The sequence below is a fragment of the Bactrocera neohumeralis genome, chromosome 6, assembly GCF_024586455.1.
Source record: "Bactrocera neohumeralis isolate Rockhampton chromosome 6, APGP_CSIRO_Bneo_wtdbg2-racon-allhic-juicebox.fasta_v2, whole genome shotgun sequence".
Taxonomy (NCBI): domain Eukaryota; kingdom Metazoa; phylum Arthropoda; class Insecta; order Diptera; family Tephritidae; genus Bactrocera; species Bactrocera neohumeralis.
This window is the reverse complement of record NC_065923.1, coordinates 8,265,716-8,283,050: the sequence shown is the minus strand read 5'-3', so window position 1 is coordinate 8,283,050 and position 17,335 is coordinate 8,265,716. Positions and strand designations below refer to the sequence as shown.

Sequence of the window (17,335 nt, the reverse complement as noted above, 5' to 3'; positions counted from 1 at the left end):
CCCAGACCCGACTGTCGCGGGAACGGATTTCAGTTATGTCTTCCGGTTCGCCAAAGGTAAGCCTGTCTAAATGTTACATCCTACGTCTAGTAAAGGCGGAACAAACAGGAAGGATTCTGTTTAGATTAGTTCGCAAATGAAATGTAGAGTGAAGATGTATGGTTCGAATCTGTTGGCAAAGTTTGATGGTCAGATTTGTCTTGAGTTAGCTAAGAGCGCTATTTACAATGTCTTCATAAAGCGGAGTTGCTGAGTTTGCAAGGAGCGCTCGTTTATTAATGTGATCAAACTGGAGATGGAGAAAATTTTGCTTTCTTCTAGCCATGTACTACGCCAGAAATCAACAGCTCGCTTAGATTAGCTACTTTGTGACCTTCTGAGGTCCACAAAACCTTTTGACCTCTGCGAGCTTCGCCTTTTTCTAGTTCCAAATCGTTTTAAATATCAGTGGTGGAAATTATTTGGTAATCAACACTCATTCAATAAAATCCAGAATCTTTATTGGTCACAGGAATCCTTCATAATTGAATGGTAATATAACGGTAATATAATAAAACAAATTTCGACTTTTGACTTAATAGACGAAACATTGAAAATATGGTATTGGCGAAAATAGCGAGACAAGTGTGCTGCAATATCAGAATCGTCCCAACTTATGTGCCGGGTGCATGCACTTTGGTGCCATCTCAATTTGGCCTTACTAATTTTGAGAATTTACTACAAATTAGTAAAGACATCGCGTGTCCAATGGTGTTGTTGCGCCGCAAATTACCAACATTATGGTTGTCCGTCAGCTTAAAATAGTCTACTACAACAACATGCAACAAATTGTGCGCTACAAAAACGGACGCATCCGCACATATGTGGACCTATTATGTGCGCGAGGAGGGGGTATACATTACGGCAATCCGCTGAGCATGACCAAATATTTAGCACCAAGCTTACGACGGACGGCCACACCAGAAGAGCTCAGCTCAGCGCATCCGACCCGAGCCGGTCGCCGCTGGCAGATGAGCCAGCACCCAAAAACGGCGCGAGTTAGGCGATGCTGCCGACGTCAACGGCTTGCGTACAGAACGGCAAGACCAGATTTTCATTGCAATCTAGTTTCGTGCGAAGTTGACAAAAACTCAGCAAGTCGAAAAGCGAAAACACAAACAAAATCGTAAAAAAGCTCAATGTAGTTTTACACGCCGAAATAAAGTTTGAGTTAAGGTGCGTTTGCGTATTTTTGGACACTTTAGCGGCGTTGCTATTGAATATTAATATTATGTGCGATTATAAATTCACATTAATAAAGTGCGCGCGTGTGTGTGTGTGTGTGTGTGCGCTGTGTGGCTGTGGCTGTGGCCTTTGGTGGCTGTGAATTTGTAGAAACCGCCGAAATAGACGTCATCAGAAGCTTTTGGCATAAAGCGATTTGTGTTTTTTGATTAAAGATAATTTGAAGATTTTCTTTATTTCTCGGCAGCGCAGCAGTGACGACGGCAGCGGGGCAACAGCGGCAGACGGCGATAATGGCAAGCGCAGAAGCAACCTGATAATGTTTGGCTTAACGCTTGCTAAGCTGTTGAGCGAGGCGTTGCTTGTTTTAGTATCTGTGTTTGCATGTGTGTATGTGTGTGTTTTGGCAGATTGTAGCATCTTCTTTGCCACCAACACAAACAACAATGCTAATCGACGACAGAGCAATAACTTGCTCGGCAACAAAGCAACCAACGATCAACGATCAACCTGAAAGCCAACTAGCCAGCCAGCCAGCCAGGCAGCATCCAACGCTGAATGAAGCTCTCAAGCATTCCGATCTTCAATCGGTCAGAGTGTACTACCAGTTATCGCCCATACGTTGGCTAGCCGAAACATCTGCTCCGAGTATATATAGAAAATCTATAGGTTTTGATGGTTTAGTTGGTAACCCGCACTCAACCCAGAAGTGAACCACCAACAGAGATCGCTTAGTGTAGCTTCTTCAACGGCATTGTGGTTGTCCGTTTATAAGTATCTAGCCTTTATTGGTCGTGTCAGATCGATCGATCGAATTCAATAGCAGCGTTGAATTCTGAATCGATACAACGAATATTTTGGGATACAAAAATCCGCAAAAAGGATTAATTCAGAGACACACACACATATAAGAAAGGATTACGCGCTCACGACCGGGAGTTGTGATTGAATTGTGCTCAAAATGGTAAAAAATTACATTTACGAAAATAAACGAAAAAATATCAGCGGTTGAAAAATACAGTTAATGCAAAAATAAAATTAAATAAAATAAAGTAAAAAAATTAATTAATTTAAGAAAGTTAAATAAAAAATATAAATAATTAAAAAAATAAATAAATAAATGAAATAAGGTTAAATAAAATTGAAAACAAAAAAATTAATTAAAATTAAATTAAATTAAATTAAATTAAAAATAAGTAAATTTAATTAATTGAAATGTCAAAGGATTACAAAGTGATAGTTTTTTGAAAATGATCGAAGGACATTTGCCGATCAATAAATAATCAGTGAACACTTATGGGACCTTAAATGCCAATAAACAAAAACCGAAGCGAATATTTCGAAAACAAAGTGATTTATTAGGCAAATGTGAGACGAACAAACGTTGCAAAAGACACTTGTGTAGAAATGATTTGATTGTGGACAAGACGCGAGGGGGCAATTGCCAATCATAGTGTCAACTACAACGGCAAATGCCGTAAATATTTCAACGAAATTCAAATATTTGCCAAATGCGATTGCACTCGTTGAGGAATGCATGCCACCTGAAAAAAATGTGTTCAAATAACACAGATACCCAGCGCTCAAACGCAGGCACGCAGGCGCGCAAGCGAACGAACAAACGAGCGAGTGAAGCAAAGTAAATTGAATTATGTTGTAAATTGCCCACAAACCAGCGTCAATTGCGCACACAATGTGCACACATATTTACATGGGCGACGACGAATGTCTGTCCGCATGAGTGATGATGAAACCCAATGCTGGCTGTTGGCGATCACCAAAGATGACGCTCACGCCGCGGTTGCAGACGGCTGTGGCAAATGTTGTTCGCACTGTCAAGCGGCGCGCAAGCGTACTGCAACGCTGTTGCGCAAAGTTCTTGAGCGTGCGGCAGCCGCCAGCAGCAGTTGTGCCTGTAAAACTCATATTCCTCAACTCACATGAATGCGCAAATGCATGTAAATGCATTGTTTCTGCATTGCAGTGCACCTTTATGGCAGATTACTGACAGAGCCAGTGCTGCTGACGCAGTGCGACATTAAAATAAATCAAAGAGCGCAGTCAGCTGCCATTCAGCGACGCCTTGGTGTGCATTAGACGAGCGCAATATCGCCAATAATGTCAGAGGTGTCACGTTTGCCTTCATTTCGGAGGCAACAACAATGTCAGTGGCCAAACAAAGCCACCACCGCTACTAGCACTGACCAGCAGCAGGCGGCAATCAGCGGCTAACCGCCAATCGCCATCCACAGCATCGCATCGTCGTGTTAATCATTGCTGTGGCGATTATCGTCCGTCGTTTGACAGTCATCTGTGGGGGCAATTTAAAGTGTATTTTATCTTCGTGTTCGATTTTACAGTAGCCAATGCGCACATAAACCGATCTACAGCGTTTATATGCATTTACGCTGCGCTATACACAGCGAGTTCGTTGCTTAAGTCTTTTGTTTGCACTGACAGTTTACTCAATGTTTGTTTTCGAGACGTTTGGTAGTTACGTGTTTTGAAAATAGCAATGCAGCGTAATTGAAGTTTTTTATTAAGGCTAAGAAAATTGATGTTTTGAGTTTATTACGGAATATAAATATTTAAATTTTATACATAAGTTTGACATGTGGCTTTTGTACGACGCGGTTGTTGCGACTCAGTGGGGTCCAAACTGAGCATATATATATACATATGTATTTGTAATTGTTAATAGAAGGTATTTATAAAGATTAAATGCACTTAACCTGTATTGTCAAGACACTTTTTTAAGTCTAAATTAAAGCTGACCTACAAAAGAATCTCTTCCAATAAGGTTCGGTATGAACAAGCGCGAAAGTAACAGAAATAAGTAATATAATATATAGTATTTATTTTATTTAAGCTTCAGATAGACTGAAATATATGCAAAAACTTTGAAATTTTAATTTTTGTACAAAACTCTTTTTATACTTATTTCTCCAATTACTAATTTTGTTGCTGAAAAAATTAAAAAAAAAAATTGTATTAATGGCACTATTGAGTAAATCTGTTGGAAAATTTATGCTGTATTAAGAGGTCTGTGGGGTATTTAAAGTGTGCTGATTAAGAATTTGAGTTCAAAAAATGTTCATCACGTTCAACTTTTTTTCGTCATTATAGTAAATGTTGTAAAATTAGCAAGAAACGGCACTTATGGTATAAAATAAAATAAAATAATATAAAATAAAATAGAATAAAATAAAATAAAATAAAATAAAATAAAATAAAATAAAATAAAATAAAATAAAATAAAATAAAATAAAATAAAATAAAATAAAATAAAATAAAATAAAATAAAATAAAATAAAATAAAATAAAATAAAATAAAATAAAATAAAATAAAATAAAATAAAATAAAATAAAATAAAATAAAATAAAATAAAATAAAATAAAATAAAATAAAATAAAATAAAATAAAGTAAAATAAAATAAATGAAAATTAAAAATATTATTGTAGCAAATTTTTACGAATCATTTTCGGTTTTAGCAACCCAAAATTAGCAAGAAACAGCCTCTAAGGCAAACGCAAAATAACTGTAAACCAGTGTAGTCATTCCTTAAAGCACATCAACTCAAACAAAACTCAAATAGAGCGATTTGCTAGGATAGGAAACGAGTATTGTTATTGAAAAAATTAAGAAAACGTACAAATGTAACCATAAAAATTGCCTGACATGTTATAGTTCTGCCAAGTCGCAATGTCCTTGAACTAGTTGAACTCAAAAAATGATGCCACTCTTTCAGCAATGTTGTAGACAGCATTTCACAACAACACGCTGTGTTGTTCATCAATCAAAATTATAGCCAAAAAGTCACATTAGCAATTAACACACTATTGCCAATATATATTTTTATAAATGAGCTATCGATCAGTCGACTAATGGCTTTTGCTCGCAGGCATGGCTTGTGTACATATGCGAAGAAATGGCATAAGAAAACGAAAATCTGCATATAAGCGAACAAAAAAGAAAAAAAAGGTCGGACAATAATATTTTTATTTTCCATATACTGCTTGCGGACACCCTGTATGCACACAAGTAGGGTTTTTTTAATGTAAATGTGCAATTATCTTCTTTACCGTTGACTTCTTTTAATTCGTCAAATGAAATCGAATTGCGCGTGCGAAATCCGCTTGAAGTTGCCGCGCATGCCCATCGAAGCATACAAAGCGCACACAAGCACAGTTGAATACAGGTAGCTAATAAGGATGTCACCTATGAAAGTCTTATTAGATGGCGATAATAATAAAAATTGTATAATAATTTTTTTAAATGACAATCTAGAAATAGAAATTCGCCCAAACCGAACTGCAGAGGTCGATCTGCTTTTCAATTAAGTTGGAAAAGCGTAAGAAGGCGCGAATGGCAGAGATAACAACTCAGCTAGTGATCCGCTAATTGTTAGTTATACCGATTATGGTCGACATTTATTGGCTAAACGCTCCGTAAAGCGCTGCCAACCAGTTTCAATTAAGCGTATAAAATATATGAAATATTTAATTTGGTTTGCTCATCATTGCAATAATTGCGAGTAATCAATATTCTAATTCCTTTCACTTTCATTCATGCAAATAATTAATGATGCAGATTTGCCAGAGCTCAGCACAAGACTCATCTTTAGATGTGTTGTTGTTGTGCAAAACTAATTTATTTTTAAATAAAAAGTTAGTAAGCCCGGCAAGGTCGCCAATGATCCATTGAAGCTCTAGCTGTGCTAACACAAAGAACAATCAATTAACATAAATTAACTTCAGCCTCGCACACACAAAAAGTCGCGGCCGAGTGCGTCTCAGCCCCAAAATAGAAATGGAACTGAAACTCGTCTCCATAATTTAATATTCTGAAATATTTAAAATTTCAACACAAAGCAGTCGGACATGTTTGACTGAAGCCATTTCGGTAAAAATATGCAAATAGAATAGAAAAAACTAGAAAGAAGCAATAAAAAAATAAATGTCCCTCGCTTGAGATAAATTTTGGCGCATCTTCTTAGCCGTAAGCGGCCGAAAGACTGGTTCTTTCGCTTTCTGCTCGATACTTGCTAGTGAAGTTGTTGTTGTTGTGGATTTCTGCTCTGCAAACATTTTATGCTAAAATATGGCAGCCGCAGATTCGTATGCTAATCGAGATCCGGATTCGTGTATAAATTAATTAGAGAAAAATAAAACTCGAGCTTTCTTGAATCTTTTAAAGATTCGCAGATAATGCCCGCACACATAATGTAGGCCTTTAAGCACTGTCAGCGCTGATGAGTGATGACTATCTGCGTCATCTTCATCTAAAGCCCTACCCCGAAAACCCTACCTCGAAAGAGTTGAATATTTTTTCAGATAAAAAATTAGTCTTTGTATTCTTTTCATTAGTTTTGATTAATTACGCTGCTTGTTCTGAATCTGTTGGCATGGCGAGTAGATTGCGGTCAGCTTGTTGTGTTTGTCACATTGAAGGTTAGAAGAATACACGATTTCAAGTACATTTTTAATTAGCTCGTAAAATTGGACAAAACAAGCAAATACCGTTTCGTATACCTCATCCAATAGAATGACGAACCGAACCGATTTAAGGCGAGCGGAATACTATTCACACCCGACAAGGTCACACAGATGGAGGAAGCAGGTGCAGTTGCAGCTGGTAGCTTTCTGCTGAAGTAATCTTATTCATAATGCAAATAATTAAATTAATGGAAATGAAATCAGATGAAATAAAATAAAGTAAAATGAATTAAAAAAAAAATAAAATAAATAAAAAAATAAAATAAAATAAAATAAAATAAAATAAAATAAAAATAAAATAAAAATTAAATTAAATAAAATTAAATAAAATAAATTAAAATAAATGAAAAAATTTGAAAGAATAATAATAAACTGAAAATGAAAAATATTTATTTTTGCCGAATTTTATAGGAAATTAAAATAAATATGATTTCAATGACACAATTTTAAACTTTAATTTCTTTACTTACAGAGGAGCGCTTTTATTATTTTGGCGCTTTGCGTCGCCGGACTTTGTGCTGATGCTAGCACGGATACACTTTTGGTATGTATCGCTGATTTACATCCATTCAAATACCACCACACATCATCATCAAATATCCACACATAAACCCGCATTCGTAAATTCCTTTGAACTGAAATTGAAATTATTACATTTTTCAGAGAAAGGCACGTGCCGCTCAGGGTTATGATTACCCACCACCCTCTATTCCATTCCCCGAGCCAACGAGGCCACCACCAGTGGTGACGCGTCCACCAGCACCGAAGACTACTCGTCCACCACCCCCACCGGTGACACGTCCACCACCAACATACTTGCCACCCACAAACAAACCACAGCCTCCGGCACCTAAGCCAACAACTCGTCCACCACCACCTCCGGTGACCCGCCCACCAGCACCGAAGACTACTCGTCCACCACCCCCACCGGTGACACGTCCACCACCAACTTACTTGCCACCCACAAACAAACCACAGCCTCCGGCACCTAAGCCAACAACTCGTCCACCACCACCACCGGTGACTCGTCCACCAGCACCGAAGACAACTCGTCCTCCTCCACCACCGGTGACACGCCCACCACCAACATACTTGCCACCCACAAACAAACCACAGCCTCCGGCACCTAAGCCAACAACTCGTCCACCACCACCACCGGTGACGCGTCCACCAGCACCGAAGACAACTCGTCCTCCTCCACCACCGGTGACACGTCCACCACCAGTAGAGCGTACCACATATGTTTACAATGTACCAGAAAATCCATTGACCTATCCTCCACCAACCAATAAACCACAACCACCAGCACCAAAACCAACAACTCGTCCACCACCACCACCAGTGACTCGTCCACCAGCACCAAAAACTACCCGTCCACCACCCCCACCAGTGACTCGTCCACCACCAACTTACTTGCCCCCAACCAATAAACCACAACCACCAGCACCAAAACCAACTACTCGTCCACCACCACCACCAGTGACTCGTCCACCAGCACCGAAGACAACTCGTCCTCCACCCCCAGTGACGAAGCCACCACCAACTTACCTGCCACCAACCAATAAACCACAACCACCAGCACCTAAGCCAACAACTCGTCCACCACCACCAGTCACTCGTCCCCCACCACCAAGAACTACACCTGGACCTACATACTTGCCACCCACCAACAAACCACAACCACCAGCACCAAAACCTACTACTCGTCCCCCACCACCACCAGTGACTCGTCCACCAGCACCGAAAACAACTCGTCCACCACCCCCAGTGACGAAGCCACCACCAACTTACTTGCCCCCGACCAATAAACCACAACCACCAGCACCAAAACCAACTACTCGTCCACCACCACCAGTGACTCGTCCACCAGCGCCGAAGACAACCCGTCCTCCACCCCCAGTGACGAGACCACCACCAACTTACTTGCCACCCACCAACAAACCCCAACCACCAGCACCAAAACCAACAACTCGTCCACCACCACCACCAGTGACTCGTCCACCAGCACCGAAGACAACTCGTCCTCCACCACCACCAGTAACTCGTCCCCCACCACCAAGAACTACACCAGGACCAACATACTTGCCACCCACAAACAAACCACAACCTCCAGCACCTAAACCAACAACCCGTCCACCACCACCACCAGTGACTCGTCCACCAGCACCGAAGACTACTCGTCCACCACCCCCAGTGACGAAGCCACCACCAACTTACTTGCCACCCACCAACAAACCTCAACCACCAGCACCTAAACCAACTACTCGTCCACCACCACCAGTGACTCGTCCACCAGCACCGAAGACAACTCGTCCTCCACCCCCAGTGACGAAGCCACCACCAACTTACTTGCCACCAACCAATAAACCACAACCACCAGCACCAAAACCAACTACTCGTCCACCACCACCAGTCACTCGTCCCCCACCACCAAGAACTACACCAGGACCAACATACTTGCCACCCACTAACAAACCACAACCCCCGGCACCTAAGCCAACAACTCGTCCACCACCACCACCAGTGACTCGTCCACCAGCACCGAAGACAACTCGTCCTCCACCTCCAGTGACGAGACCACCACCAACTTACTTGCCACCCACCAACAAACCACAGCCTCCAGCACCAAAACCAACAACTCGTCCACCACCACCAGTGACTCGTCCACCAGCACCGAAGACAACCCGTCCTCCACCTCCAGTGACGAGACCACCACCAACTTACTTGCCACCCACCAACAAACCTCAACCACCAGCACCAAAACCAACAACTCGTCCACCACCACCAGTGACTCGTCCACCAGCACCGAAGACAACCCGTCCTCCACCTCCAGTGACGAGACCACCACCAACTTACTTGCCACCCACCAACAAACCTCAACCACCAGCACCAAAACCAACAACTCGTCCACCACCACCAGTGACTCGTCCACCAGCACCGAAGACAACCCGTCCTCCACCTCCAGTGACGAGACCACCACCAACTTACTTGCCACCCACCAACAAACCTCAACCACCAGCACCAAAACCAACAACTCGTCCACCACCACCAGTCACTCGTCCACCAGCACCGAAGACTACCCGTCCACCACCCCCACCCGTGACTCGTCCACCACCCAAGGATGACGGCTATAAATACCCCGTGCCAAGCATTCCTTTCGATTTTTAGGTGTCAACTGTAACAGTTGATTTACTCAATTTTATGTTAAGAAAGATAGCCTGCGAGTTTTAAAAGTTTATTTAAAAAGTGGTGAAGCTCATTAACGCCGAAAGCTGACAATCTAGCGATGTGGTACCAACAAGCAAACTAGGGCTAGATTCATCTAGTCAATACAATATGAGAACGTTATTTTTGCTTTCGACTCCAAAAGAGCTCTAGCAAGAATTTCAAATGTTTTTCCTTTTTGTTTTATACTTAAAAATACTCTTACAATTAGAAATACTTATTTTAATTGAAAAAAAAAATATCCACGATTTTGTTTTTGTATTTCGGATGAAATTTTTTACCGTTTTTGTAGGGAAAAATGTCATTGTATGAAAGAGTTTATTGAAATCAATAAATTATGTATGTACCTAAATATTTTTGTAAAAGTGTCGTATTGATTTCAAGTTGTTGTTGCTGTTATTTCGGAAAGTCTACTTACTTCAACGAAGTATCAGTGGGGTATGTGCGATGTTACGTCGTTTCGTTTGATGTCGAAAAATGTTATGATGTTTGCTTGGAAGAGTCGAAAATAGTACAAGGTCATTTAATTTAGAAGGAAAGCATTCAAATTATAAGTAAATTCACAAACCGAACATTATTCTGAACGCGGTTCGGAACTTAGCTTAGCATACATTCAAATAATTTGAACTCAAATCGCCATTTTAGGAGCAACGTTTCAATAATTAGTTGCCAAACGATATTTCATTGCACCGTTTAAAAAGTTAATCTCTAAATACCGTTTGAGGGGAGGAAGCAAAGTTTTCCTGTAGTTCCGGCAAGCTTATTTTGTGATAATATCCTAGTTTTTAATTGCAATAGTTATGATTATTAATTTACAATGTTTTGTAATTGCTGTTCAGAGGAAATCGTTGAAATTTAATTTTAGTTGAAATATTACAACGATTTTCAGATAAATATTCAATTTCCGTTACAACAAAAAATATGTGCATATATATTTGTTTGCCAGTTTCAGCGCTGTCAAGTTTGTATAGCAAATATGCTGGAAAACGCTGCATTAAGGTGTGCCATATCAGTTTTCTATGACGGTCATAACCTCCAACCCATAAGCACCTACATCCGGTGTTTTTAACAAGAGTTTGCCTAATGTTTTGTTGTTTGGCATTTACTGTTTTTATAAATGGGGTATTGAACACATGTCAGTTAATGGAATGGTGATAGAAGTCAAACATTATGATTGATGTATGACTTTGAAATTATTCGGTAAAAGTTGCCGTTTCCATTCGCTGAAACACTTGTACAACATTTCATCCTTCTCCTGTTGTCATATGTTCGATCGAGCTCTATAAGTTTGGTATTTGTTGGAAGGTTGTAGATCAACAATATATGACAATAGTAATTATGATGGGCAAAGCGTTTGTATTAAAGCAAATTATCTGAAGACAATTTTGCACAAGTCTACCGTGCATTCACAAACAGAACATTATTATGAACGCGGGTTCGGAACTTAGCTTAGCATAGACTCATTTAATTTGTTGAGCCCTTCTAGATCACTTTTGAAATAACCTAATGCTTCAGTGGCTCAAGTGCACCATTTTCACTGCTTAGTGTAAGTAAACAGCTAACAAACACAAACCACATTTGAAGAAGCTGGTGCCAATGGGCTTTTCTGCAATTTTACGGTTTCTAATTTTGTTTGTAAGTGCGCGCCGCATCGCGCTATCTTTTACTATGGCAGGTGCGCACAGTAACAATGCTTTTTCATTTTCATTTTGCGCCGTTTGCTCTGAATTAAGTATTTACTTGTACGAATAATTATTGCATTCGTTGATTGGGATTAATCATGAAATCGTTTTGTGAATCCAAGTGTCTACATACATACATACACACATATACATATACATATCACATGTGAACAAATGTGTGAGGGTACTTAACTTCATCACAACAACACCTGCCACTAACATTTTCCTCCGTGGATTTTCAATTACAGTTTGATTGCACTCAGACACACACATCCACACCCACACCAGCTTACGTGTGCTTAGATGCGTGTTGGCGCGCGCCGCCGTTTCGGTGGAACTTTCCTTTTAATCGCCGCGGTCTTTATGCTTTTTCACTGCGATTTTCCACACAGTTATGTTTTGTGTGCGCAATGTGTCAGAAGTCGTTCAATTTAGACTGAGAATTACAATTGCGCCGAGCCAATCTTAAGCGGACCTTCGGAGGAGTTGAGTCGAAGTAGAAGGCAGCCAGGAAGGATATTCGAGACAGAGTGTTGCCACGTATAGAAAATGTTTCTGAAGGATCTGATACCGTACGCAAAATTGGATTCTTTCAAAGAGGAATTGCTGAAGCAGCGTAATTTTGTGAATTTGGGACTTTTCACTTGGATTGTCGGCATGTTACTGATGTGCATTATTTTTGTAAGTAAATTCATTTTTAGCTTGGAAAGTATTTGCCACATAAGAAATCTAAATATAAACATAGTCAATAATATACCAAATTCAGTCAGTTATATATTTTACTTTAGAAATTAGATAAAAATATCAAATTTTTGGATAGTCGAAAAAGTCTTTTCGTATTTCTAATCAAAAAAATCGATTTACACAATACGAAAATACTTTTTCGACTGCCATTAAATACAGTTATAGGGGAGCTTATTATTGGAATTTGTGGTTCCAATGGGACTACCAGTACATACAAAGGTTATTCGAAAAAAAATTCTACTAGCATAAAGAATGGGTTACCATGAATGGGAGCTTCCACTGCAGTTGAATTATCGCGATATGAGAGTGTTGAAAATAAGAGATAGAAAAATTTGGGTTTTTGGTCGTAGGTATATAATTTATATCCGTTCCAATAATGAAAAAAATGGGATACGCTCACTTCTAATTCAATAATTATGACCTCTAGTATCATGCTCCTCAGTTAACTGGTGTTTATTCACACTCTATATACGCCCTTTCAGCAATTCCGATTGAAGGCCCTTGAAGTCTATCGCAATACAACAACAACAGACGCTGCAATATGTTAACTTTAAGAAACCTTGTTCCTTCTTTTTTTATGATTCGTTGAAAAAACTTCAATAACTTTAGCGGCTTGCGCTCTTTCTTCCATCCACAGATGTCCTTGATGATAGTGAAGGTCGCATCCACCGCCGAATATTATCAGAATCAAACCGCAGCGCTGCGCACGCGCAACATACAGAGCTACAATCCAACAAGCGGCGACACAGTACTGCCCACGGTGGTGCAGATCGATGGTCAGGAGGTGCAGCTGCGCACCGAGTTGCCAGCAACACATGCGCTGCAGCCGCGTACGCGACCGCTGAGAACACCGAATCACATCAAAGTCGACGGCTTGGAGGAGATGCGCGCACAGGCGCACTTACAGCAACAGCAACAACTACAACAATACCAACAGCAACAAATCCAGCATGAGCAAGAGGAAAAGTTGCATGCTAGCAAAAGCACCGAAACGGCTTATTTACTAGAGCGTGCCGATGTTGGCGTTGGTGGTGAGGCTGCTGGTGGCGGCAGTTCGGTGTATGAACAGCCGATTTATGGAACATGGCGCACGAAAGCGAGACGAACACAACCGCTGCCGTTAGTGGGCGCCACAGCCAGCGGTGGCGGCGATGCATTCGTCATGGGTGGTGGTGAGGGGCGGCTCAACGGCTTTGACAGTGATTATCGTCCAACCGCGAATATTGGAGCCGGACGTCAGCGGCAGTCCATGCATCTGTACGAACAATTGCCACGACGTTCATCAACAATGACACCGGTGCGAAGCGATCTGCGTGACCAGATACCCCGCCCACCGCGACTCACCTCACGTCAACCATCCATGTTGCTTAGCAGGCGACAGTACATTGATATACCGATCAATTCGACGTTTGCAAACGAGCAAAAGCCCAAGCCCTTCCACTTTCCCCATGAAGGTCCGTTGCCGCAAGAGTTTAAGAAGGCTGAAGAAGAGCGTGGCGACGTAAGAAACATACAAGATATACTGCATCAATTGCAGTTGGGTGGTGGACCGAGTAAAGTGCCACCAATGGTGATGATGCCCACTGGCTTGCATATCGCGGGCTCATTGAGAAATCTCAAGTCCAGTGGCATCGCCAATTTTTTCCGCGGCAAACGGAATAAGAAGCAAATGCAGTTCAGCATACCCATGCCAATACCGGTGAATATGCAAATGATGAAACCTTTTCCGCCACCAATCATGAACATGATGCCACATGCGCCGTATCAGCAGCGCATTGCTATGGATCAGATTTATCCCTTCAAACCACGTTCGCCGAACGACATCAATCTGCTGGCCCTGCAACTTCAGAGCAATCTTTCGAAAAATAAAAAGAAGAACAAACAGAAACCCTTGAACTCAAACGCCAATATGTTGTTACAGCAATTCAGCAATCAGCGACCATTCGCCACAGATCCGTACATGGCTGGCTATCAGCCACTGTTAGAGATTAGTGACGCGCAGCGTGCGAAAATGACACGAGTACCACTCAAAGTCAACCTGGATATCTACCCGATGTTACCGCCCTCAAGAGATTTCAAACCCTCTGCCTTCACCTATGATGAAGTGAAAGTGTCTTCATCCACTCGCAGGCCACATGCGGTTCGCAATCCGTTTCTCGACCACTACTCCATCCCTGTAATCCCGTCTACGGCTGCCTACGGCTTCAACCACGCATATGAACAACAGGCTTTTGCTCCCTTCCGATTCCCTTCGTCTGCACAACCCCACCTACCACCTCACATGCCGCAATCGAACAACATGCAAATTAGTTTTCCTGACCAAGTTTCAAAGTCACAATTCCAAACACCCTTCATGCCGGTCGATATTTCACCACACATGTCTAGCTCTGCTGGCCTGAGTGGCAGCGGTCCGTCGAATGGCTTTAAAGGTAATCAGAATGAAATAATGGTTCATCTCAATCTTTTCCCCAAACAAAAACAAAATGCACTACCAGCACCACCGGCGCCCACATCCAATAACCCATTTTATAATCCATCACAAAATATAAATCGGAATATAATTATGGAGGAAGGAGAGTCTCTGTCACCGATTGAGCCGCGCCATCAGTCGCGTAACACGAATTCAACAAATTCACCGGAACAGCAAATCTCGCGGAGTGACAGCTCTGAACCGGAGGCTCTAGTCGACTTTGAACATCCGATTGTGGCCGAGGAGGTCACCGATCTGCCGCATGCCGAGGCTTTGGTGAGCAACAAACTGGACGTGGCGGAGAATGCTACACATTACGATCGCATTGCAGCACACAGCAGCTTCCAACGTCGCAGCGATTCGGCGAGTGTTGAACAGCTGGCGTCCGAAGCTCAAGCTGCCTCACTATTCCGCTTCCCAGTGGAGGACTTGATCAAATTTCAAGTCGACGACGCGTTGTAAGTGTAAGTGTGAAGCAGAGTATGGTAGGTGCTAAACTTGGGTGTGGAGGGAAAGGGATAACTTTCAATAATAACTCATCACAATTGTGTGCTGCTTAAACAAATTTTTAAGAATAGGAATGAAATTATATACAGATACTTGTTAGCTTTAGTTGTAAGAGAAGTTGTTTTCGTTATTTATTATACTGTTATTAATGCAAGTGTATTTTTCCATCATTTGTTTATGGCAAATAAATAGTTAAGCTTAAATAATTTGATGGCCTCTGTGCTTTGACATCGTCTTGTGCTCCAAAGCTTTTAAAAATTTTTTGGTGAAAGGTTATAAAAAATTATAAACAATTTTTTGCCGTTGTTGTTGTTCTAACGGATATGTAATCCCTGTTAGTATGATAAGGATTATCTAGGTCGAAGTCATCTAACGGGAGGCCCAAGAAACGTGCTGTGGGGCATGCAAAGAGGGGGCTCGTGTCATGCTGAGACTCATTGCACGCAGGACATATGTATGTTGGATATGTTGGGGTCTACTCTGGATAAGTAGGAGTTTAACCTGCTACAATATCCAGAACGAAGCTGCGCAACGGTCCCTCTCGTTTCTCGCGGCAACTCGAGCTCTTCGTCCACAATGGGTGGTAGTTTGACTCTAAGAATGCCGTTCACTGGAAGGGAGTCGGTGAAGGTGGATGGCTCCACTGTGAATGGCGATCAGTGCTTGTATCGCTTTAATATCGGAAGTATCAGTGAAAACCATTTTGAAAGATCCTTTGGGCCTAAGAAAAGTGAAAGCACTATTTGTTCCAGAATCACCACATTTTTTTCGAAAAATGGCGATAAAATTTAGATCTTTGCAAACGACCCGGAAACAGATATCGTGGCAAAGCCGAAGCCGAAAGAACCATGTAAAATCAGTTCAAAAATTAAAATTATGTTAACATCTTTATTCAATTATCCAGGTATGGTCCTTCTGACCGGCCAAACTGTCAACAAGAAATACTATTGGAGTGTTAAGCATCGCTTGCGCGAAGGTATTCGTAAAAAGAGGGCAGAATTATGGACCGACAACTCTTAGTTTTTTTCAACCAATATCGTGTTGCAGCTACCGTATTCACCTGATTTAGCTTCGTGTGACTGCTGGCTATTCAGCGAACTCAAACGATCGCTCCGGGGAAACCGTTTTGAATCAATTGAAGACATTAAGCGTGAATTACGCGCATTGAAAGCGATTGCGAAAATTGACTTTAACAACTGTTTCGAGGATTGTCTTACTATTTTTTGCTTATAGTAGCACACTCTTTTTCTTAAAGCTGTACACCTGGTCTTGTGTAAGCTTCTATTTCTTCAATTAGAATAAGGCTGTTCTGACTTATGCTGCTTTAACTTATAACTGGTGATGTGTAGATCACCTCCGCCCACTTAACTGTATTACAGTCAGATATCTATTAAAAATGTATTTTCCAGTGCAAAACAAAGGCTCGTGTTTACGCCTAAAAGTATGATTGGTTGCTCCGTTATGCAAGTTACCTTACGACGAAGAAAAGACTGAAAGCAGAATGAAACTGAAATACAAACTCGTGTTTTCTGCCAATTTGCTTTACATGCTCATTCTAAACAATATGTTAATGAGAATTGCAAAAGTCAAGAGATATTTGAGCGCTACTGAAATACTGGTTTGTGTTGTCCGAAGTTGGTTAGTACAGCGGTGAGATGCCAGGTGAAATGCCAGGTTATTAGGGTGGTTCATTCGACCTAAGCAATGACCAGTGCTATTTGCAGCAATAGAATTATGCTGAATATTACTTTCATACGAAATAGTGGGGAACCCCATTAACACCCTCTGTCTCAAATTTACTTATCCGTAAACAAAATGAAACTCTGTTTTATTAATACCGTGAAAATTCAATTATTTTGTGTTCACAACTGAGTCTGTTCTAAAATCAAAAAAATTTTATTAAATCTTAATGCATACTTAATATATAAATTGCGGACTTTATATATTTTACTTGGTTGAATTAACGGCATATGTTACTTGAAGACA

At 41.1% G+C, this 17,335-nt stretch overlaps 2 protein-coding genes across 2 annotated transcripts; both read left to right on the top strand.

Annotated features, from left to right (window-relative positions):
* The first annotated feature begins 2,961 nt into the window (after positions 1–2,961).
* On the top strand, positions 2,962–10,176 carry LOC126761655 (uncharacterized). The gene is made up of 7 exons (XM_050478007.1): positions 2,962–3,139; positions 3,209–3,312; positions 7,194–7,265; positions 7,385–8,348; positions 8,460–8,582; positions 8,760–9,289; positions 9,401–10,176. Exons 1-7 carry the CDS (start codon positions 2,962–2,964, stop codon positions 9,887–9,889), a joined length of 2,460 nt encoding a protein of 819 aa, XP_050333964.1. The 3' UTR covers positions 9,890–10,176.
* Positions 10,177–12,177: 2,001 nt separating this feature from the next.
* On the top strand, positions 12,178–15,304 carry LOC126763685 (uncharacterized). Its single transcript, XM_050481421.1, has 2 exons — positions 12,178–12,309; positions 13,010–15,304. Exons 1-2 carry the CDS (start codon positions 12,178–12,180, stop codon positions 15,302–15,304), a joined length of 2,427 nt encoding a protein of 808 aa, XP_050337378.1.
* The last annotated feature ends 2,031 nt before the right edge of the window (positions 15,305–17,335 follow it).